Here is a 25,557-nt window from a genome sequence, read left to right as displayed (position 1 = left end):
TATGGCAGGAATAGCCAGTGCTGCGTTTCTATAGGCTAATAGCAGGACTTGTGAGAAAATTTATTTAAAAAACTAGAACAGTTTCAACTAACATACTCAACGTTTAACCAAATAAATCTATTCCTAAGCATACAGTTAATAGAGCAGATGTGTTACCATGATATATATATTTTACTAGTGCAACATTTAAGCCAGATGTTTGTTAGCTTGTGATTGTTAGAACTTGCTAACTAGCATGAGCTAAATTGGTTAATTTTGACAAATGTGTCTTAGGTCATACATTAATATTATTATATATAAAAAGATTGTTTTCATTGCAATTCTAAAACACATCAAGTTGATTGTATTCAAATCTCATTCCACAGATTTTATTCTTATATTTCAAAATGAGAAGGTCACATGCAGGTATTAATGTTTAGTGTTTGTGCTTCATTATATATAGTGGGTAGTGGCTATTGTACATTATAATTTTTATCCAAAAGTGCATTTCTTACTTGCTTGTTACTCACTGTAAGACTTAAAAGAAATGTTTTATGAAATTGTAACACCATTGACTTAAAATATCTGTAGTTTTTCTTCTGCGTTTTGAACCTTTTTTCCACTCCAGGGGTCGAGGCCCGAGGGGATCTTCCTTTTACCACCCTTGGGTAGTGGTGGTGACACGGTCTAGATTAATATGGAGCTACTTGGTCTAGCACTCGTCTCATACTTGTTGCAGTCGCTCTTGCCAGCTCTGCTAATAACAAAAATACAGCAATTTGAAAGCTACGTGATGCAGTTTAAACTTCTAAAAACAACAATTACTAATTTTGACCAAGCCTAGCACTGGCTGCATATTAGTATTGAATTACTTACTTGGGCACCAGAATTACTTGTTAGTTTGATTGTTAGTTTGTCTTATTGACCAGTGTCATTGGTTAAGTTAATTGCCTAACCGTTTGCATGGGTATGGAAAGGCAAACATAAAAGTCGCCTACCTAAATAATCCGTAAATAATGCAAATTCTCAAAAGTTTGCCAAATCGGTTTTCTCCAAAAAAAGCTGTCTCTGAAATGAAATTTCTCCGAATCGGCTTCTCCAAATTGGATGTAAAGCTATGTAAGTGGCTAAAGCTTCACGTTATACTTTCACAGGTGAAAGTTCAATCTATGAAGAGGAAAATCAAAGAATGGAAGAAGAACTAAAGCACAAAGTTTCTGCCTTGAAACATGTAGGCTCATAAAATTGATGACCAGTTTTTACATAAAGTACTCTTAAATTTTTAAAACTTCTGTCAACATTGTTTTTTAAAGCTCATGTCTGTTACTTACAATCTATTGGGTAAACCGATCCTTTTTGTAAATTGGGTATTGAGGAAATTAGTCTTATAATTTCTTTCATCCATTTTTGGCATGTAAATCTGAGTGAGTTTACACTGATAATACAGTGTAAAAACATCACAAATAAAATGTTTACACAAAGAAATTTTGACAATAACTGAGTTTGATTTCAGAAAAAGTTAGTTTATAGTGGCCAAGTCTGAAAAGATGACTTTTATCATTTTGCTTTTGGTGTAATTGTATTTAAACATCTAGACATCCTATTTATCTAAATCTCTATAGTAATCACATGGAGAGAAGCTGGGAAGTGTTTTAGCTTTTCTTTATCTAGTTTATTTATATTCGCTAGTTGAGCCTCTTGAGGTCCATTTTTCATGCAGTTTATTGTTGAATTGAGGTTTGGAAAACTTCTGGGTTGCTCAAAAACAGGTATATACGGTATATTTATAGCTTGAAAAAGATGATGTTCATTTTTGTCGTTGTTGTATTTAATACTACTGCATTAAAAGTAGGAAATGTTATCATTGCTGGCCTACAACCACAGTTAAATAACCATGAAGCAAGGAAGAAAGCTTTAGTTTATGAGTACACTTTGATGTAGTCAGTAGTCAGCTGTTACAATGTTACATATTAATATGTTTATTTATTACACAACAATATTAATGCAGGTATCATATGAAATGCGGTCTAAATAGTAAATATTTTCCTAAAGTGATTACTTTTTGAAACACTATACCTCATTTGGTATTGTGTTTATTCAACTGAAACTACACAATGTAGATTTTAACTGTTTTAGACGTACGGCTAAAACAGGTCGTTAAAATCTACATTGTGAAGTAAGCAACGATCATACTGCTAAAAGCGAAACTCAATCAATTGCATAACTGAAACTACGTGGTGATATTTTCTACTTACAAAAATTTAAAAATTCATTTTAACAATTATTTCTTATTCTGTCATTCCAATTATTGTTTAAACGTTATTTTATTATTTTATTTCAGTTATCCATTAACATTGGTGAAGAAGTGCGAGGACAGAATAGCCTTTTGAAGGACATGGTGAGCTTTGCTTGAGTATGACGCCTTTAATATGCAGTTTCGTTGATGACAGAAGTTTTCTGCTTAAGCAGCTTTCTAGGTGGTATTCTTAGCCATTACACCAGTATTTTGTTTCATCAATTAGTTTCTTCTTGATTCAATCCATTATAGGCAATTTGAAATAAAAACACGGTTTCAGAAATAACTGAATAACATACAAGATAAAAATTTAAAGATAAAGGGATAGTTAATATGCATTTGAAGTTGCAATTGGAAGAAGCTAATTTTATCTAATGTAACATACAATTTTTAAGAAAACTTGATTTTTCTTTCTGTGGTCTGTTAAGTTGCGACTTTTAATGGTTTTGGTTTTCACATAACGTTCAAGTTTATCATCACCTTTTTATTTTAAAATCATGTGTTATCTACAGTAAAATCAACCATCTTTAAAGGCATAGTAAATGAAATTTTCAAACGGAAATTAAGCATAAAAATGCGTAAACTGAACATTCAAGAATACATTTCAAAAAGAATTAACGAAAAAAAATTGTTTTCAATGGCACTGGCAAGGCCCAAAGTTCAATGTTTCATTTATTTATTTATTTTTTTTCAAAATGACCAAAAAGTGCAAACACAGCTCGAGAATACGTCACTATAGACAGCAATAACAAAAGCCAAGTTAACACTAACATCAGATCTGATGTTTTGAGCAAATTGTCTGTTGTTTTGATGTTGAAACCTGCTGTTTTGATGTACATACATACATAGCCTACAGTTAAATCGCCCGCAGTAAGAAGTATTGCGCGATCAACTGATTGCTCGCCTATAGTGACGTAGACTGTACAGTCGCACGCTTCGCTGCTCACGCCTATTGTCGTCTTGAAAGCTCTGACAAAAGCGGGCGCGGAATGCTGATCAGACCGCAATGGGGCAAAATTTTATTGAAAATCGTTTTATGGTAGCATGTTAAACACAAAGAACGTGGAAAATCGCCAAGTCAGGTTTTTCCAACTTTTGTTGCCTAAAGCTTTGTTTTTCTTCTGAAACTGTAATTCATTTTACGTTATTTGCTCTGAACATGCTCACTGACAGGACACCATGTTATCTGAAACGTCAGTGAAGCATTAGATACAATGAATATTATTTATTTATATTTTTGTTTTCAACTTCATTGAATAAACACTGCAGCCCCTGATAGGAATTGCAATGCGAAAGTGATTAATTTGTCTGGAGTGCATTTTTTTTTGCTTAAAACCTTCAATATTGCTAAAAATATAACAAAAAGTTTTTTTGCAGTTACTTTTAACTTGTACTTTTCCACAGGACGACGACATGGACAAAGTTGGAGGCTTCTTAGGAACAACCATGAAGAAACTCAAACATATTTCAAGAGGCGGTTACTGCAAAATGTACCTTTATCTCGCTCTGTTTTCCTGTGCCGTGTTCTTTGTAATGTATTTATTGATACGAATAGGTTAACTCGAGATAACGGGCTTTGTTCAACATCCTGCAGTGCGAACGCAACGTTGGGTAGAATAGAGAAGGATAGTTGCGAGTGTTTTATTCCTTTAAAGTCCCAGACCCAACACTCATAGATCTTTTCATCAATTAGTTCTCAAGCATAAGAGTAGTGTGGGTGTGGGCATTTTTTCATATCTAAACATTGAAACACTTTTTGATAACTTACCCAGCTTAATGTATTACGTTAAAAAAATTTTTTTCCCGATCTTGTCACTTCCTCCGGTTTGCATTCAATGATCCGGTAAAGTTCATCAAAACTTTATTACAAAGTCGTCAGTCTGAAGCTCGCCACGCTTTTCCATAGAAAATCAAAGCCTCATCGTAAAGTGTTAGAATTTACCCTTGAAAATCAAAACCAAAAAATGTAACTTCAAAAACCAGTGAATTTGATGACTTTTGGTTTAAAATTATGTTCGGTTGCTAACCATTTATTTTAATTAAGGATGGTAAAGATAGTCTTTGATTTCTACTATGCACTTCAAGACAATTCAGTACATTTATAAAGTGTCAGTATTGTGGCCAATGGATGAAACTTCTACGGGCGATTAACTGCTGCATGCTGAACGACCTTGTTCACTGACCGATTTTCTTATTTGTAATGTCGCTATTTACTTTTGTTCTTTGTCTTTAAGTTATTTAAAATGACGTGGTGAAGACAGTCTTTTTGAAGTGTTGCGTAGTATGTAATGTGTAGTTGCAAAGTATGTAATGCATTGCGACAATGGACCAATGATGGTACTGTTTTTGCAATTCGTGTTCACTCCATAGACCATGTTCATCACTCGGGAAAAGCAAGGCAAAACGGACGTTTTCTTTTTCAAAAATATTACAGATAAATTTCATAATATTTTTCCTTTCTTTTGAAACTACTTAAATGAATATTCTACACAAAAAATTGGAAACCACCGAGCCACAATCTGCGACAAAGAGGTTGAAATGGTTCTCTCAGTTTTTTGTTATAAAAACCTGTTTACATGTATTGATATTTAAGTTTTCATTGAAAATTTTAGCTTTTGTTTTATTTTTGAATATTTGTGAACAATGGATCACAATCTCCCAAAAACTGAGCTCTCTACATATTTTTTTTTGCTTATAATTATAGGGTTTCTTGGGTAGATTTTTTGGGAAAAACGGACATGTACATTATAGGCCTACAGGTAGATATACAGTCTGTTTTGAAGACCTGTAGGCTAAACAGTAAAAATGCATTTGTCAAACAGTTAGCTTGTTTATAATTATATATGAATAAGAATAGACGAATGAAGCAGCTGGCTTTGCGGCGGTAAGAGTTTTATAACAGATTTGTTGGTGACCAAAGCTGACTGCTTTACGTATGGATATTCATTCTGGCGAGTTAACCACAAATCGCTTGATTTTGACAACTCATTAACAGAGTGAACTACGAGTCATCTGCTACTATCGTTTTTTTCCCCATGTCCGGCGCAAAACGGACAGCTAGAATAAAACCATTTTCGTAAATAAACAATGAACGAAAAAGACATTGAGTTTCATACAGCGCCACCTTCACAATGACTTTTCCAAATAACTATGAAATAATGTTTCATAAAAGACCGTTGCATTTGCTATTTAATTTATTGGTTGTAGAGTTGCGCATATCATCCACCATATTCTATATTTAAATCTACCAAATTTGAATTGGCATTGGTATGTTGTATCAAGTCACAGTTTACCAAAAGACAATTCTTGTGCTTTTGTGTTAGTATTTCATGCATGGGCAAAAGTGCGATATTGGTAATACAATATCAATCATATGATATGACTCGTTGTCGCAACTATCACGTCCCCATGCAGCTTTGTAAATATGTCAGATCTGTGCAATATTATGTGTAAGGACGAAAGCCTGAAGCAAATTTTATTACTTTCTGTTGATGTGTAGGCTACTTTACAACGTTGCTATTGATGAAAAACTGGTGATAATTCGCTTAAATTTTACGCCGTAGACTTGCGGCGTAGACTTTTTGTTTACGCTAACGCTTACGGCCACATTTTTTTGATAGTTGTCGCTTGAAGCTACGCCGTAAAGTTTTCGCGGTTTTTTAGCGTATAGCGTCAACGTATACTTTTTAATGTATTTTTTTCGCTACAACACGCCAATACCTTCCAGCGCTGCAGTTGAAAGAATGTTTTCAATGGGCTAAGACATATTGAAACGAAAACGCAGCAAAATGTCAGATGAACACTTTCAAATGCTTGTGTTTCTTCGTGGAAATTCCAAATAAAACTTGTTTGTGTCGAGTGGTTTATACCGTGTGAATGTTTGGTACCTAGCAAACAAAATGAGTTTACGCTAGTGTATGCGCTGACGCCGCCAACTTTTTTACAAGTTACGTTGACGCATACGGCGTATGGTTTTTCGAACGTTTTCGTTTACGCTGACGGCGTCAATATTTTTTGTATGCGCGTACATCCAGGGGCGCCGGAAGCGGGGGGGCAGGGGGGGCCTCAATTTTTCTGCAGATGGAGGGGCAGGGGGGGCAATGGTGCCCTTTTAAAGTCATGTAAGCTACTGCACATTTCGCAATATAACAATTTCTGCTATTCCCTTTTAGCCTAATAATGATCTTTCATTTTTGCCTCAAAATAATATTTACGGCACAAAATTTTGCAACACAGTACAGGCCTTCAAACTCGTTTTTTTCGGCAGCCATCGTGGCTTACCGGGAGCTCCTTCTCGGCGGCCAAATCTGCGTGCTTGGAGGCCAAAATACAAATAATAACGATAGCACAAGTAAATAGAATTAAACTTGCAACAATGCTAAAATGATCACTTAGCGTTGTTGAAGGCTGGGCCTGGGCGACGTCCTACAACAGAATCGTTACACCACGCAATAACTGCTTTATCGGGATTGTAATCTAGTACTGCGGGACCATCTAACGACACTCGCACGAGTGTCTCCAATGTGGCTGATTTTAAAGAAGTTGGCCACTCCCCTAGACTTCTTTTTAGCAACGAAAAACAACGTTCGACATGATTGAGTTGACGATGACCGCAAGGTAATAAAATAAGTATTTCAATGACGTGAAGGACATTACTAAAAAGAAGCATAGTTTTGCAAAATATGACCAAAAAATGTTTTCCCCTCGGATGTCAACTAACTTAGTTCTCCTTTTTAACAACGATTCAATGTCCGACAACATCGAATCGACATAAAAACGACAATATTACCAGCCGATGTAAATTAGCACTTCGGATTAAGACTTTGTTAAAATAAACGTCGGGAATTACAAACAAGACTTACAGCGCTTGTGATCGCAGATGGATATCTTCCATCAATAACAAAAATCTTCCCGCACAATGCAACAGTGGCGATTATGACGCGCTGACGTAATTTTGCGTCACTCTTTGATACTACATATTTTCGACAGTTAATCCACGATCATTCTATTGCGAAATTAAATAATTGGCTAGAAGAGACCGGCGACCAAACTTGGCCGATTGAGGAGGTAGCACCGGCGGTCATTCAAGCACTACTTAGCGGCCATGGCCGCAGGTTGCTTTAAGGCTTGACAGTAAGTTACATCATTATAACATAGCATGATGCCCTTCTTTGTATACCGGACACTTGTAGGCTATCATTACTCAATACATAGTGAGCTGATAGATTAGCATTATCGCTATATCTTATCTTGAAACTTGAAAAAAAATTGGCCTTTTAGTAAACAAAAGTGCCCTATTTTCGTAATCTTGCCCCCCCAGTCAAAAATCGTTCCGGCGCCCCTGCGTACATCACTGGTTAATCCTCGATGGGCTGCCTATTTTAGGACTCTTGCATTCAGTTGATGGCTAATTTGAAATACAGTATACTTTTATTGTGCTCATTCTTGGAAGTGGACTCATGTGTATCAGCTTACCAGCAATTTTTACCTAACATTGCAAAGCGAAAATATGTGTTTTCCATTTGTAGATGTTATGTATCCTAACCTAAGCCATTTCACTTACAAGCAATATATGTTGCGGTTCCTCAGAAAGGTGTTTGATTTTGATACGTCAGAATTACTAATCTGTTCTTGACTGATATAAAATCTCAGGGATATCTAAAGCAGGAGATACGATGGCTTTTATTACGTCTGATAATAATACAAGGGGGGTCTTTTTATCGTAAATAATCTCTGTTTATCGTGAAATGACAATTGACACCAATAGTAGTTTAGTAAATCTTGCTATGATAACCTGCATTGCGCTATTTGCATCAGGCTTGGATATTCAATGCATAGCCTACTCATGGTCACTTGTTCAACTACCCGTAGGCTATACGTGCTTTACATCTAGCCTACTGCCTACTGCAAAGGCTTTGGTAAGAAAATCAACTCGCTGGTAACTTTTCAACTGTCTTTCCAAACAAGTAGTCCCATTCTTTAAATATGCTCAACGTAACATTTGCTAACTGTCTTCTGTAGCTGACTGTGGGCTACCAGCTGCATTACAAAGCTTTCCGCAATTTAATAAAGAACTTAACTAACTTGTGTTTAGCGCGCTACAAACTACCGCCCTGGCTGTGTCGTGAGAATAAGGCAATCACTGCGAGCATTCGTATCCCCTTTAGATATCCCTGAAAAATCTCTTTGCAGTTTGAAAGAGTTGCGACCTGGTTAAAGGGAGGAGCTTTGCCCCCCTGGCTACGCCAGAGGTGAACTGTAGCACGCTATTTAATGTGATTGCGTTGCAGTGTTGAACGGAGTGTGATTTTTTAGACTCCGACACCACTCCTATTCCATAAAACCAGACTCCAACCCAACTCCGAAAAAACCTCATCATTTCAGATTCCCTATCCACTTCACAACGAAGTTCTGAGTTAATTAGATAGCCTACTAGCCAATGCTTAGGGCCTTAGGCTATAACATGAAATAGCTTAGGGGTGCAAAAATCTTTGGCAACTATCTTCTTCAATTGCCTTGCCTGAACGCAAGTGTAACAAAAGCGATTTCAATTCGGTTATTTATATTTCTGACCATCACAGCAAAAACAATAAACGTCAACATAGCAAAGGTCGAGAAAAAAGATAGAGGCGACAAAACGTGTTTGAAACTCAAAAAGTGACAAGTTCCCTGAACTTTTTACTTCAAAGGGAAATAAGTTTTTTGCGCGTGACTTCTGAAACGAAGAAGCTTCAAGATCAAGCTGCGCTGGTTCGACTCTCTGGGTGTGCGCTTGAGCAGCGCATGTTAAGGACTGTTCTCCATTCAGCGGCATCTAATGGCGTCATCTAATTTTTTTTTGTAACATTTTCTTTTTTTATTTTCCCTTTATATCTTAATTTTTTCTGAAGGTGTTGCAACCGTGCCAATTTTTTTTTCAACTCAATAGCTTACTTCGGTCACAAGCCCGTTTTAACGTTCACGTTTTGTCGCTTCTACCTGTTTCTGGACCTTTGCTATGTTGACGTGTATTGTTTTTGATATGATGGTCAGAAATAAAAACAATTGAAATGTATTGGATCTGCAATTATCAATGGGCTGGGAGTAATAGGTAAGCAATTTTAATTTGATGACGTCAGAGTGAATTCATTTAAAAATAAAAAATATTTTTTAAAATGTGAGTTGTCTCTTTCTTATACACGTAGGGAAAAAAGTTGAAAATTAGACCAGAAACTTGCGCATTCGCAAAAGGAAAATTGCACTTTCGACACTAGCGGCGCAAAGTGCTGCTAAAAAAACAGCCGTAACTTTTTTTGCCAAAGATCTCTGGTTGGAGGAGAGTAAAAATCTTAATCTAGAGGAGTTCAGCTTTCCAACAATACCTAATTTGTTAAGGTCGCAATTTATTCCAGGTCAATACGTTTTACGCTTAGACTATAAAGCTATAGGTAGGCTACTTTAGTAAAGTAGCCTAGTTTTGAATACTGAAACGTTTGGGTGTACAATACATCGGACAATTATCGTTTTTAGCTCAAGTTGCAACGTTCGTCTGAAGACAGCCTTCAACCGCACTGCAGTATATAACTTATCGTAAATTTAATTTTTTAAGTTTTCGCTGGATGCGCATTGTCATGGTGCGCCAAACGTCAGTGAAGCAATAAATCAACCTGTTTGTCATTGCTTTCACTTTCATCAGACTAACGTTGCAACTAGTGCTAGAAAGTTTTAATGATACGAATTTTAGTACAAAAAAGATACAAAAAGATCTGTAATCCAAAAGAATATATTTTCACCCGAGTCAGTTCAATCACGAACAGCAAAAAAATCAATTTCGATCAACAAGCAGCTAGATCAGGCATGGCCAAATGGCGGATCGCGATCCGGTTCCGGATCTTTGAAGTTGTGGTTTTGTAGTTAGTATCTTTTTCGTCCCGGACGCGTTAATGACGAAAAATAAAATGATTGATTGATTGATTTTTAAGGCTTTTATCAGGGCTTCATAGTATAGGGATCGCCAACTCGGCTGGATATCTGACAAGCGGAGTGTAAAAGTTTTGCCAGATATTTTTTAAATTTTTATAAAAACTATTTAGAAAAATTTTTTTTCAGCTCATTGTGGATCTCTAAGTTGTCAGATTTGGCGGTAGTGGATCATGGCTAAAATTATTTGGCCATTCCTGTTCTAGATCATCTTCAGTTAAGCTTATTCAAATAGATTCAGTTAAGCTTGTTCTATTTGAATAAGCTAAACTGAAGATGATCTAGTTGATCGAAATCAATTTTTAGTTGTATATAATTGAACTGATTTGTGTGAAAATAAATTTGTTTGTATTAAAAGACATGTAACCGAGTCGTTCATATCAAGCATTGCTGTAGGTTTGACACATTTCAAAAGATATTTCATTTTCTTAGCAAAAAGATATGGCAGCACTGTTTCTAAAAGTACAGTGACTGTGACTCAGTGAGGCTTCGCTTTCGAGTCAACTTCTAATATATACTTCTAATTTTACGAACGATTTGAGGACGCTAATAGCTAGCAGAACTTGCAAGAAATTGATGCAAGTCGTTCATCTGTTGCTTAACGGCTATATATACAATATACTACTTTAAATTGCAATCTTAAGTAGCGCTGTGTTTCAGGTTATAGGCTACTTTGGTATATACATACTTTGCACTGCAGGCAACAAAGCATTGATGTGCAATTGTGCATTATACACTTTGCAGTGTTGTAGTGTATTTAACTTATTTTAACTGTTTTGCAACCAAACTTATTCAAGAAACAACAAAGACACTATACCTTCCAGTTTACCTCCACTTCATATTGACCATGGGACTTATCAGATTTGTGGGGTATTTTGGAAGCGGTTTGTGTGCAGGAGTATATATTACTCAAAATTATGACATTCCAAATATTTCTAAACTGATTCCTTTTGTTAAAGAAAACTTTGAAAAATATTTTCCTCCAAAGAAAGATGAGTAAATCAATTTTAAGTTATGCGATGTTTTGCATGCTCACTTATCGGTCAAATGTTGTTTTAACTTTTTTTAAATTGATGCAATAGCTTATTTTTTGTATGATACTCGTCATGATGTATGATAGTTTTTTTCGAACACAGATAAACTTTGTTTCGGATTATTTTGAATACGAAGTACAGTATGTTTGTCTCAAATTTTGCAAAATTACAGTGTGGTACAATATTTTATTTTCAACTTATTTTAGCACTTCAGCAGTTTAAAGCCTTGTTTTCATAATAATGCTGCTTATATATAGTTTTTCAGTTTATTGTTAATAATTTAATCTTCTGATAGGCATCAAAGTCGCTGCAATGCTTGAAGTATATAAACAATTAAGATATGTATTGTAGTACAAATCAATTTATTATCACATTCAGAGTCTGTTTAATCATATTTAGAAAATAGATTCTGATTTGCTAGATTAGCTTCAGACTTTTAAAAATAAGAGTATTCATTCAAATAAGCTGGACTGAAGCAGGTGTAATGTGAGGTGGGCCTATTTGTCTAAATAGCCTAATAATTGTGCTGACTCAAGTACCGTACAGTAATAAAAAAATTGAGTTGCATTTATTTATTTTGTATCTATGCTTAGTGTTGGGCGATATTGAAAAAAACAAAACGATACGATATTTGAAAAAATACTCGATATTTCGATACTTTTCGATATTTTTGTTCTAACTAAGAAAAGAGTTTCTCAATCTTTGAAATTAGTGTCGGCAAGTGTCGAGGTGATTGCCGACGCAGATGCATGAATGGCGCATTAGCGTCGGCAATAAAAATGCTGAGGCCACACGAGCGCTTGCAAGGTTAGGGTCAGACATTCCTCCCAGTCGTTATGCCACAGCCATACATTTGCTCCTAAGTCAACTCCCTGATGGAGCTATGCGAAAGAGGCGTGTGGATGGGTATCAAAGCACGAAAGCGGCTAAACGTGGACGCTATATTACACGCTACAACGGCGAAGACAGTGTAGATTTACAGCCAAGCGATGAGCCTCTTGATGTGTCCGATTCCAGTGATGACACGACAACCTCATCCTCTGATGATACCGATTCTGACATCTAGTTCTTCATCAAACAGACTTTGTGTTGCTCGCAGTAGCCCAATTGTGCCGAAATTATGTTAGTGCACACGTAAATTGAGGCAATCTTCTCGCAGGAAGCTATTAATTTGTTACCGGTACTTGGTTGAGCAATTAACGTTATTTTATGATAATTCAACGTCGCTAGATGTTGAATTAATGTAAAACAAACGTAAATTTCTGATTGGGCATCGTTGTTACGCAATATAACCCGCCGGAAAAATTAAATCGATTTGTGCTGACTCGAACGTTGAATCAACCCAAAATTAACTTACTTTTCCTCCCCGTGAGTTATTCAACGTGAATTATCGTAACAGCGTGCGTGTCGCGTTGCTCGCTTTATCGCTACTTTTGGTATTATTACATCACAATAAATCAAACTGTGCGGTCGGGATAGACTACTCTAGTATATTTTTCGCTTCTCGTTTTACATGTTTTGGAACAATTTTTTAGTACAGTAATAAACGTTCATAGCAATTGCCGATGCAATTTCAACTTTTGCCGTTTGGCCTCGGCAACGGTTTTGTAGGGGTTTGCAGTTACGAGTTAGGGCTGTAATAGTTAAAATATCGAACGATATTGAAATAAATATCGATATTGAAAAGATATCGTATCGTATCGAAAATTCGATATATCGCCCAACACTATCTATGCTCAGTGTGTTGCAAAGAATTTCAAAATTATCAACTTAGTTATTTCTACTACCAAAAAATTATTTCAAAACACCCAGTCAAGAAAATTTTTTCACTAACCCCAATACCAAGAAACAAGGGTTCCATAAATATCTGTTTTTTAAGGTTGTGTGAGGATTAAATAAATTATAAACTATGCCTTGTGACATGAATTAGAAAAGTGACAGTTTTTGTTTCTATCATGAAAACAGTTTGGCAAATGATAAATGTGATGTTAAAGTGCATAAAGTAATCTTCACTTCTTTCATTTCTTTGCCAGTATTGTCATAAAGTTTTATTTATTAGAAATTGTGTATGTGTACTATGGTATCAACCTTGATCATTTGAAAACTTTGAAATGATAGGCTACTTATTATTTCTCACTTCAATCAAACTTACATTTACGCTTATCTCTGATTGAAACCTGTGTGAACATTATTTTAAAACAACAGCAATTTTCAATTAATCTGTTGTAGGAGCAGATAACTCTTTATCAAATGAAAGATATTATTATGTGTGTTTCATAAAATAATGTATATATTTCATGTTTTTTTTGTGCATTTACAAACAATGCCATCAATATTTTACATCAGTACACTAGAAAGAAAAAAAGGCTATAAACTCAATTGGGTTGAGTGTTTTAAACTTCTTTGCAATGGTTATGTATATGGTGCTGTGATTATTTTTGCTCAATTCATTGTGTAACGTGATTAAATGATTGAGTTTCTGATGTCAAAGCCTTCAGGTTTACAACCCACTACTATATAAACACCTTATTGTTTGTAAATACTGATATATCTAATCCTGGATTCAAATTATGGCTTTATTATTCTATTTTCAAATTAAAGGTTTGTTTATTTACTGTCAGTGAAATAATAGCAATTCGTAAGGTTTCAATCTGATATCATGAAGTCTTCCAGTAATCAGAAGTTGGGAAGAAATTTTGTCTGGTTCTCGGTCGGTATTGCATGTGGCATTTTCATTTCTGTTTTTCTCTTTCTGGCATTTGCTTCAACATCTGTGATGAACCAAATTTGGTTTCATTCCAGTGTGGATCATTATGATAACCCACCTGTGATCAAAGTTCGTTTCGACAAATCATCAAACCAAAAAGGTATTTTAGTGATAATATTAAATGAAAAATATTTTGCTTCTTGTGTTTTGTGCTTCTTTATATTTAGCTAGCACTAGCTTAGTTTAGCTTTTGTCACAGTATTTTTGATTTGATACTGACTTCAGTCATCTAAACATAAAACAAAGTTTGATTGTTTGTTTGATTTATTTGTTTGTAACATTCAGCTTGTTTTTGTAATTTAGCAGATGGGATGGTAGTTCATGAAAGAAAGCTTTCACAAGATACAAGTATGTTTGATCAAGATTCTAATGGAAATTTCACTATTCCTATTGATGCTCAGAGAGACGCTGTACCAATTCAAGTAATAAGCTATCTTTAACTATATATATATATAGTATTATAGATGTGATTTCAGTTGTGAAATCTAGTTCAAGTGTTGATATTTTATTGTGTCATCTATGACTTTGATTGCTTAAAATTATTTTTTACTTGCTTTTATTTAAAAACTCAAAAGACTGAACCTTTGAATACAAAATTGTTGTTAAAACAGTTACTGTTAAATAGTTGATGCTCTTTGATTGTTTTCCAATGTTTTTTTGTCATAAAAATATTAATTATGTTATCAAAAGTTGAATAAGTTAAAGTGAAAGCCTGGTTTGTAAATTAAAAGTTGCTTCTAATTTGATGGCCTCTGAGAGAAAGCAAAGTCTTCATAATAATTATAGACAACAAATAGTTCAAATACACAACTTCTGAAAGTGCTACTGGTCCGTTCTGTTGTTCAAATAGTGACCTGATAAACATTCCTTTTTTGTTCAGTTTTTTGTTTCTATTTAGAATCCTTCATGGGAACAAAGTCTTACGCCTCGTCATATTCCTGGTTTTCTTACGCAAGAGCTCAAACTGAAAAAGAAAGTTTTTGTTGCTCTTGTGCATCCTAATGTTGAGTCGAATCCTGTGTTTGATCTTGTCTTTGAGACTTGGGGGAAAGGTGAACGGAACACTGTTAATGGTCACTTTACATGTGTATTGTGTATTTGTCTGTAAAGGATGTTTTTATTTATTTTTTATAAAATATTAGTCTGTCTTTGTATTGTCACTGCCATGGTAAAACAATGAGTAACTACAAGTATTGAAATTGCCTCCTGTTGAAACTACAAAAATTGCCCTGTTGCCTTGTGTAGTGCTTTGCAGGATGGGAGTTATTTGTTAGAGATTTAACAGCTCATCTTACTTCTCGCGTTTTTAACATGTAGAACTGTATGCAATGCAACAACAAACGTAAATGTTTTCCGTATAATATTTGTTGCCACTCTTTCGTTTTCCATTAGTCTACCCAGCTATATAGTCAGTCCTTTTGAAAATTTTGAATCAAGGTATAAAAGGACAGATTTGCTGCTGGAACCTACTTTATTAATTCATTGTACTACAATAACATATCTGTTTATTGCTGATAAAAATTTACAAAATTATGCAGATTGGGTTAGTAAAGGCAACGGTGAGATCACTGTATATTCTCCAATCGGACTGAATTTGAAAGAGAGTGACGGAGTCAACACCTATCGTCTTTCAGGTAATCTCGTTGTCTACACTCATGCTTTCATGGTACACTATAAAGATAATGGAGAAGCTGATTTTTTGCTTGGGATGGTTTGGAAAACCTTCAAAGTGTTTTGATACCGGTACTTTTAATGGTGCAAGGTTTAATAGGTTTATCCAAAACTGCAGCCAAAACGGACAACAAACAGTTTGATCTAGAGCAGTGGTTCCCAACCTGGGGGTCGCGACCCCCAAGGGGTCGCACAGCTTTTTATAGGGAGTCGCGAAGCTGTTGCTCATGCAACAACAAAAGTGAATGTAAGTAGGCCGAGGTACCGGTCCGCTAGTGGTATGTGCCAGGCTACTTTTACATGACGTTTCATTGCGCCCAAAATGAACATTTTCCGTTTCGGTTAGTCTGCCAGACCCGTAGTCTGTTTGCATGCGATGACCGAAATGAGATTTGTGGCGGTCTGGATTTCATGTCGGTAGTTTCCAGTGATGTACGCGCATACAAAAAATATTGACGCCGTCAGCGTAAACGCAAACATTCGAAAAACCATACGCCGTATGCGTCAACGTAACTTGTAAAAAAAGTTGGTGGCGTCAGCACATACACTAGCGTAAACTAATTTTGTTTGATCGGTGCCAAACATTCACACGGTATAAACCACTCGAAACAAACAAGTTTTATTTTGAATTTCTATGAAGAAACACAAGCATCTGAAAGTGTTCATCTGACATTTTGCTGTGTTTTGGTTCCAATATGTCGTTGCCCATTGAAAACATTCTTTCAACTGCAGCGCTGGAAGGTATTGGCGTGTTGTAGCGAAAAAAATACAATAAAAAGTATGCGTTGACCCTATGCACTAAAAAACCGCGAAAACTTTTCGGCGTAGCCTCAAGCGCAAACTATCCAAAAAAATGTGGCCGCAAGCGTTAGCGTAAACAAAAAGTTTACCTCGCAAGTATGCGGCGTAGAATTTGCGGCGTATACATACATCTCTGGTAGTTTTAACAGAAATGAAACCGAAATAAAGCGGTTTCGGGTGATGTAAACACACCGCAATGAGATCCTAGCAACGAGATTAGCCCTAGTGCTAGTAGTTTGTGGTCTGTTTAAGTATTTATTTGTAGTGTAAGAGGAAGAGAGAACTTGAACATTACATCAGTGCAATAGCTTCGTGTTTTTGAAATCATAATCATAGATATTTTCAACTGGGACTGGAATGCAGGTTGTTTAATTTAAGTGAGCAATGAGCAATTGCGAACCAGCAATACAAAGTCACTCTCTCAATTTTGGTGTGAAATGTATGATTCATTACCCACAGATTTCTAAGCTGGCTTTTCAAGTAGGCCTATTACTGCCCTTCGCTACGACGTAGGCCTATCTAAGTGAGAGTGGTATTTCAACTCTTCTGCATATGAAAACGAAGGAAAGAAATAGAATAGATGTGGAAGACGACATGAGACTGGCTCTGTCTAGCACGCAACGTCGAATTTCACGTTATAGCTGCAGACCTACAAGGTCAATCATCGCATTGATTTGTCAATAAATGCAAGAAAAACATTTTTAGTGCTGCCTTTTGTTGTATTATTTGTTAATAGTATACTTGCATTTAGGAAAGAATATAAGTGGGGGTCGCGGTATCTACGAAAATTTTTAAAGGGGGTCACCAAGACAAAAAGGTTGGGAACCATTGATCTAGAGTCAAGACACAAAGTGTTGGCGATTAGCCGATTATGAAGCTTTGTGATCCGGTGCGACAAGTAGAGTGTTGTCGATATTCAGAAACCCAGCATCTTGTTTTCATCAGCTATATAACATACTGTATATTAAGGACAAGTGCTACGAGTTGGTTTTGCATTATTTTGCTCAAAAAATCTGATTGGATGTTTTCAAGCCTTGACATTATTACTTCAACTTTTACAGCTTCTACTTCGAATCCCAATGAAATTTCTCCAACGATTATTTACCAAGTACTGAGCGACATTTGCAGTCAGCATATCGACACGCACCACCACTTTTACATTGTCAACAGCAATACCTACGTCAATTTACCAAGACTTCTCAACTTCACAAATAGATTGGATGATTCAGTATCCATGTGGATAGGCAAGAGATTGTAATGTTGTTAAAGTCGATTCTAATTAAAAGTCTTTTGAAAAAAAATTTTCTGTAGACTTAGTAAAATACTTTTAATTGCTGTTATTCTTTCATTGAATAACTTATGTTAAGAAAAAATTCTGAAGAAACATATAATGGTGCTGTAAACTTGTTTCACATCCTTATCCTACTATATCTGACTTTCTTTTTACAGTTCAACCAAATAAATGTTAATACAGTTCTGTTTTGGAAAATTTTCACTTAAGCTGAAAGCTTTCGCAATGCAAAAGCTCAGCTTTAAATGTTTGGTAAGAATGTTGCTCCTTGATCGTACAGGAACAAAAGTACACACAGATGGCAAAGATAAAGTCTATACAAACGATCCAAACTTTCACTGCTCAGAGGACGGCTTTCTTCTAACACGGCACGCTTTGCAACGATTGTGTCCGTACCTTTCTACTTGTCAGCTTGAATACAGTGAAGCAAGAGCACCATCTGGCTTGCAATTTGCAAGATGCGTGCTGCGCTTTCTCAACCAAACATGCACTTACACCTCGAAGGTATTGATTGAAGTGGTCATTGTAATTTCACAATAATGTTTATTGTTTTTCTTGGCAAATGGTAGAGCTTGAGCAGAGGGTTTGTCTTGTTGTATCACAAGCACACACAGCCGAGTAACACAGCCAGATTTAACAAATTTACTTTTATTTTTAACACTCACAGAAAAACTACATTGAAGAACATTTTTATATCAAATGTTTTCGATGCTTCATAGTGTCAGGAAGAGCAATTATAACTCTTGGCCAATGTTTATTGAAAGAAACTTCAATTTCTGATGATGGTACCTTGCAAAAATAGATTTAACAATATTTTAACATCCAAGGCTGAGGTTTTATCTCTTTACCACCACAGGTTGCAAATATAGCTAATTTTCCTGGTAAAAACAAACGTGGTAGATACTAACATGGTTGCTTTGGTGTCATTTTTTGCGTTTACTTCCTTGTAGTTAGCCTTCAGCATTGAGCAAATTACTCTCTTGCTCAAAGCATGCGTTAGCGAAATCTAAATTGCAACTAGAAAAGTCTGCAGACGTTGAATTGGTGTAAAAAAGGATAATGTTTGACAATGATGTAGCCTACTCCAATGCGCGTCTATCGTCTGTCTCTGCTGAAACGTACTAACAATACTATGAAGCACCAAAAATCTATCAACTTCGTCTGTCAATAATATTTCTATAGGTGATCAGTGTATTTCCACTTGTCGTCCGCTCAATCTCTCTTTGAACTGAATTTTTTTCAGTATGTTTTCTACAAATCCAACGGAAATAAACTTGTGGATCCTTACTCGGAGAAATGCCCATTCAAGGAAAGCGTATCTGTTCACCCTGTTGTGGATGAAAATGCCTTGATGAAGCTGCACCACTTCTATTTAGCAAGACAACTTAACGAAACAAAAAAGTAATCAAATGCCGTTGATGGGTTTAAGATTTTTTAAAAAGCATGTAATTCATTGGGAAAAGAAATAAAGAAGAACGCAATCTTTTCAGATGAAATTCATTGTGCTGTATGTGCCGTTTAAACAATAATTCCTGGCCGTAGACCGTTCATGAATTGGTGCATAATGTGTGGCAGGTTGAACGAGTACTACCACAACATTATCCAGAGCATGGACAGAGTCCTTGTCCAGGAGGGCGGGATGGCGGACGATCGATTGATTTTGGGTAGAGAAGGAAACGCCAACAAGTGAGTGAGTTGTTGTGTCTATAACAATGGCGGATTCAAGGGGGTGCATTGCAAGGCGATCGCCCCCTCTTAAAAAAAAAACTAACTTTATCCACAGTGTATTTGCAAAGTTAGATTAATGTACTGTAAGTAAAGTGAAGGTACCATACTCAGGTACTGAGCTTTGGGGAATGAGAAGATAAGGTTCTCATTGTACTAAGCCTTCGGCACTAAGGAGAGTAGGGTGGCCAGTTCCTTTCTCTCGGCCGCCTTTACTTCAGCAACTACGCCCACCCAATTTATTACACCCTGGGTAGAGGTGAGCGGTGTTTTTCAACAACCAGCTGAAGCTGGGAGTCGAACCAGGTTTGCATAATTTGAAAGCCAACGCCTTATCCGTTGCGCCATCCCACCGCCATCCTGTAGACCTATTATATATACATCAATCTGTTTTTGTTGAAACAGAATGATGTATAGAAATGTTGTTTTTGTTGAAACAGAATGATGAAATAGAATGTTGTTTTTGTTTCGCCCCCCCCCCCCGCGACTACTTGCTGGATCCGCCCCTGGTTTGAAAAATATTTGCTTCCATGGTAGAGCCTTAAAATGCCCTTTCACGTTGGTATTCACAAAACAAAAGATTTCCCACCGGCAGGTTTAAATTTATTGGTATCGTCGAAACTGAGGAACCTTATTTTATGATCGTCTATTAAAAATCATTATGTTTTTGTCCATGTGATATTATTGCAATGCAGACAGTCCAGACACCTTAGTTTTCTTCTTCTTTATACAAAATTTACTGCTAAGTGTTAAACTAGTGGAATTCTTTTCTCATCGTAACAGATATCAACACGGGGATGTGATCTCTTGGGATAAAATAGAAGTGTCCGATGAAAAACCTGGGAAAATATATATCGCGGACGGACCGGAGCCAAGTCGGGATTTGACAAAAGCGGATCAGGAAGTTTTGAAAAAAGTTGCTGCTTTATCCTTAAGCAAGATGAAGGTGAAGGTTTGGTGATTAGTCTGCTAAAAAATCAAATCAACCCAGATGTTTACACTGTTTTGATGTTATTGCAAGGTATGCTTGCAGGGTATGTAGGGTTAAAGTAGAGCTAGTGATATTAAATTAAATTATAAAATCTTGTCATTTTTCTAAAGAAATAATCTTATTGTGGTCTTCCTTTTTGCTGTATCAAAACCAGAGCTTTGGTAGGGAGTTTGTCTTGTTGAACCATAGGCATACGAAGCCCAGCAACGCAATCAAATATAACATATTTAAGTTTATTACAATAATATTTACCCAAGTCAAAAAAGAAAACTACATACAAACAAATTTCGAACGTTTCCGACATCACAAGATGTCCTCTTCTGGAATAACATACAGTACTTTTGCATCTAAAAACACCATGGTTAAATACTAAATTTATCAACAACAAAAAAACTGCGCAGTGCACAGTATCAAAACCACATAGAAAATTTCAGTGACGAAAACCAAACATAAAACCATTTATTTTATGACTTGGTGGCCCAACCATACCTTTTAAAAATGACGTGATTTTTTTTTTGCATAAACCGGGAGAAATGGAAAGTTTAAACAGTCGCTACATCTTTGAGATCCCGGTTTTAAAACCCCAACTCTCTATAATTTTCCAGCCATGATTTTCTGACGATAAGGTCCAAATACTCTCATTGTTTCAGAAATGCCGTTAATTTTGTTATGACCTTTTTTCATTTAATAAAATCTCTCCGCAACGTCTAGAGTTGTCCACCCTACGTGAAAATCTCTATCTCCCTCGTACGGTAACACGACCTTGACCTTTCAGGAAGAATTTGGAAGCGATGAGGGTCTGTCTGTGAGCAATGCCTTTCGTCGGGTCGTGCCCGGTGTTGGTTTCCAATACATGGTCGATGTACAGAAAAACAAAGAAGAGGTAACGTAGAAACTGAAAAATTATTCTTTGAAATAGCACAACTATGCAAATTATTACTAGCTGGGCGCTTTGAAGGTTGCATTTCTGCCTAAACCACTTTATTTTTTCTGAAAATTGACGTAAAATATATTTTTATCACGTTCAGGTTGCCACCGTGTTTATTGATCAGCCTTATGATCGGATGAGAGCTCTAAGCACACACTTTGCTCCGAACGTCATAGTCAACTTTGTACTTCCCTTGCAAGATGGTTCGCCACATTTTAAAGAGTTTATGCAAATGTTTGAACAGGTAAAGCAAAGCAATATTTGAACCAACGATTTTGTGTTTTATTCTTGAATTTTTCGTGTGAATGCTCATTAGAAAAGGCAGTTTCCTAAATTCTAATTCAGCTTTAAACGCAGCATTTGTGATGACTTTGTGAGAGCGAAATGTTCTAGAATGAGGATATTTAATCTCACCATGATTGTATGGGTTCGACCATTATTGAAGTTTTCCGTTCGCATTTTCATAATAACTTTTAAAAAGAAATTATACTTGTACTAAAATAACAAGATAGAAACAAATTTACTGTCAGTTTACATGTTAATCACTGGCACTTGATGCGTGCGTTTCTAGGCTTGCATGTCTGTGGAACGCGCCAAGGACGTCGCATTGCTAGTTGTCTTGTACTTCACGAAGAGCAATGAATCGAAGCACGTTGATGAAAAAAATTCAGAGACTTTGAGCTTGCTCAACTTGTACAAGCAAAAGTATCCCGACCTTTCGCTCAGGTATTTGCACCTGGTGAATGTTATTAGATGTCGTTTGTTTTTATTGTGTTTCTGATTATCATCAGAAAAGTTACATGATATTACAATCGAATTTGTTGCGTGGTTTGTACGATACAAATCGACAACTATAATCCATCTTAATATTAAGTTTGGTCACATCCCACATTTGTCAGTGCTGTGGTGTGGGTCGTTGCTCTGTCTTTTTTTACTATGATATCCATACCTAGAAAGTTATTCACTTCAAAAAGATACGGTGTATCATACGGTAAAGGTCAATAATGTACCTTGGTCCTTGGGATGGCAATTACTCGATAATATGGTCGTAACTATTGACTTATCAGCTAATGTGCACAAATTGGTGTTTGTCAGAAATATATATAATATATATTTTTTTTTGTGCAAAGATATTCTTCAATCAGTATGAGGCTTCCAGTGTTTTGGCCTATAAATTAAAACATTGAGTTTGCTATAGAAAAAGACAAGTATTTCAGGTCTACAACGGCACATTTGAAACAAGCAAACAGTATCCTCTTATTGATTTATTTTAGGTGGATAAATGGAGGGGAAGAAGCTTTTTCCCACATCCAAGGTGTATCCATGGCCGTCCGTGCTTTACCTGCAGATACTCTCATCTGCTCAACTAGTTTATTCATTCAGGTATGTCATTTCGCGTATCGCTGGGTCAAGTTTTCTGAAGGAGACCCATCAGCGACCAGTTTCTTTCATATAAAAATACTAAAGTCATAAAATGGCCGAGTAATCCAAATATATGTAAGAGAAAGAGAGAGAAATAACTTTATTTGCCAATCAGATTCTATAATAGTACGATACACAATAAGCTTACATCACAATAACAAACGGTTCAGGGTTCATGAACATAGAGGAACGCATAAGTACGCTCAGTGTTAAAATTCAATCTGATTAACCAGGAGCAACTAAAGACCATTTGGTCGTCTAGTCAGCTGCTCCCAAACAACACCAACTTCGTGACAAAACTTTTCTCTCTCTCAAATCTCACTCTCGAAAGTTATAAATCAAATACAGGGTCAGACAGTAGAAACTTTGCGCGTGTCGGTTGTTGAGTTTTTTGAAAAAAAAAAAACAAAAAAAACGTTTTGATTTGTTTCTACAGATGTCACCTGAATTTCTTCATCATGCCCGACTGAACACAGTTCTGGGTGAACGCCTTTTCTTTCCCGCCCCTTTTCAAGAATTAAATTCTGATGTGAGTTTGTATACAATTAGGTTACGTTGGTTTGTGACAAAGGTGTAGCCAAAAGCTTTGTGCCACTGAAGTAGACGATTAATAGTAGGCTACACCATATCTTTGTTATGTAACTTAGTTTTGACTGACGAAACTTTGGAAATAGAGCATTAAGTTTTGTCTCTTAATACTTCAATGCAGGAGATGAGGGTCAAAGAAATATCAAAGTACAGCGGGTTCTGGAGATCGTTTGACTACAGTTTCTTTTGCGGTTACAAGCAAGATATCTCAAGAGCATGTGGCGGGGAGGCTTTCTCAAGGTAGCACAACCTTCCAATTTTCTTTGTTGCCATAATTGATTTCTTTGGCTGGAGGACAACCTAACGTTAAAAGAATATTGATTAATAGCTTTCATAATTTCTTTCACAGTAGCCTAAAGAACACTGGGTCCACGGAAATAGCTCACTGAACAGGGTTTCATGCTCGCTGTTTTTGCCATTACCTTTTTTAACAACTTAATTCAAATCTTTTAAGGCTGATACATTTTAATGAAGTTTACTATATTTTGTTACACAGTGGAGCTGATCTCTATGAAAGAGCATTGTCGTCCGGCCTTGACGTGTTTCGCTCTCCAGAGCATTCACTTGCCGTTAGATGGCACGAGAGAGACTGTGAGAGTACTTTCCTGTCAAGAGCAGAAAAACTTTCTTGTGAGGTCGAAACAAAAAATGTCAATCTTCTTGCAAGTTCTCTTCGTCACTGATACTTTTCTACATTTTTTCACTGTACTTTAAAACCTATTATAGTCTTGCGAAGGGCGAGTGCAAAAATAATGCATTTTTCATAAAAAAAAATATAAAGTTGTTGTTGCATAGTGCATACGTACTTTTAATCGTTGCATGTTTTAGTGTAGCCAGTGCCTATTTTACTTACGTTTGTAGCTTTGTATTGAACTAAGATAGGCTATCATCTACAAGTAGCTTTCTAAGCATTGATTAAAAAGCACGATCAAAACGTATTTATTGGTGCTATTCTGGGCAATGTGCTTTAAAAAACTAGAATGCCTTGTCACCCAAGGCTACGTTCTTCTGTTATATTTCTCTTACATGCAATATACGCTACCTAATATTAAATACTGTTCAAACACCATATGAAGCTTTTAAGATGAGGTTAAAATCATTGGGTTGCAAAAATTGTAATAGTTGATGTTAGCCTACATATTGTTTGAACATTAGCGTATCTTAAAACTTGGTTCTATTCCAATATCACTGTTGTTGAAATCTTCACAGGGGACGCTGCTGCAATGTTGGGTTTGTGGCGGCTTGCCGTTATTTTTATGTTAGTCTACTTGAAGCACAACGCATAAGACGATTTCTTTGCACGAGGTTTTCTGTAACCTCTTATTCTGGATGATCAGAGGTCACATAGTAGGCTATGCTCTTCGTATGAACAATCGTGATTCGGCAACTTGGTATACCATGATCTTCGCTACCGTACCAACAAAAGCTACGAATATCCTAATTTTTCAAAAATCTTTTCGAGAAAGGCATTTTTGTGTGGATTTCTACTCATGGTCAAGACCATTCGTAGCTTTATAATAAAAATTTGATGGGTAACGGAGCTTCACTAGGCTACATTGTAACGCTCTAATTTTGTTTTCTTTCCATTGCATCAGAAAATATTGAAAACTGCGGCTAAGATATTATGCGCATCAGTCAAGCAACCGTGTGTTATCTACGCCAATGGTTCTCGAACTGGTATGCGATGAGAAACTCACCGAAGTTAACATATTTTTTGTCATATTTACTTTGTTTCGGTGGAGGGAGCTTCAAGCGTTTATGATGCAGCAGAAGTTTTGGGCTTTGATGACCATCAAGTCGAAATGCAGGAACTGGTTTTGGGCATGATGTTAGTGCCCGCAATAACCGACTCGTGAAAGAAAAACAATTACATCCATGTCATTGGAACTGTTTGCTATGTTTTTTTTATTCTTACGTTGTGCTTGGTTAAACCTTGTCTTTTATAGTATATTTTTGCGTTAAGGTGTTCTGGATAAAGGTGGTACCTGGACAGTGTACAAAACCTCCGAGTAGTAGGCTACGCGAATAGAAAAAGTTTGAGAGTAACTGGTCTGCTCGAAGACAAAGCAACCATAGCTTATTACCATATAGGTTTATTTTTAATG

The 25,557-nt window shown here is 36.2% G+C and overlaps 2 protein-coding genes across 2 annotated transcripts; both read left to right on the top strand.

Moving 5' to 3' along the window:
* The first annotated feature begins 271 nt into the window (after positions 1-271).
* Positions 272-6,310, top strand: LOC145771314 (BET1 homolog). Its single transcript, XM_082583063.1, has 4 exons — positions 272-405; positions 1,134-1,210; positions 2,321-2,377; positions 3,680-6,310. The coding sequence occupies exons 1-4, from the start codon at positions 387-389 to the stop codon at positions 3,833-3,835; spliced, it is 309 nt and encodes a 102-aa protein (XP_082439189.1). The 5' UTR covers positions 272-386; the 3' UTR covers positions 3,836-6,310.
* A 7,562-nt stretch (positions 6,311-13,872) lies between these two features.
* LOC145781181 (chondroitin sulfate synthase 1-like) lies at positions 13,873-25,556 on the top strand. Its single transcript, XM_082592959.1, has 16 exons — positions 13,873-14,135; positions 14,339-14,457; positions 14,934-15,087; positions 15,574-15,669; positions 17,569-17,751; positions 18,079-18,302; positions 19,042-19,199; positions 19,374-19,484; positions 20,307-20,469; positions 21,290-21,397; positions 21,543-21,686; positions 22,014-22,168; positions 22,717-22,825; positions 23,301-23,393; positions 23,574-23,692; positions 23,949-25,556. Exons 1-16 carry the CDS (start codon positions 13,928-13,930, stop codon positions 24,133-24,135), a joined length of 2,331 nt encoding a protein of 776 aa, XP_082449085.1. The 5' UTR covers positions 13,873-13,927; the 3' UTR covers positions 24,136-25,556.
* Position 25,557: the final 1 nt, after the last annotated feature.

Source organism: Aplidium turbinatum, chromosome 1 (genome assembly GCF_918807975.1).
Source record: "Aplidium turbinatum chromosome 1, kaAplTurb1.1, whole genome shotgun sequence".
Taxonomy (NCBI): Eukaryota; Metazoa; Chordata; class Ascidiacea; order Aplousobranchia; family Polyclinidae; genus Aplidium; species Aplidium turbinatum.
This window is presented reverse-complemented; position numbering and strand designations above follow the sequence as displayed.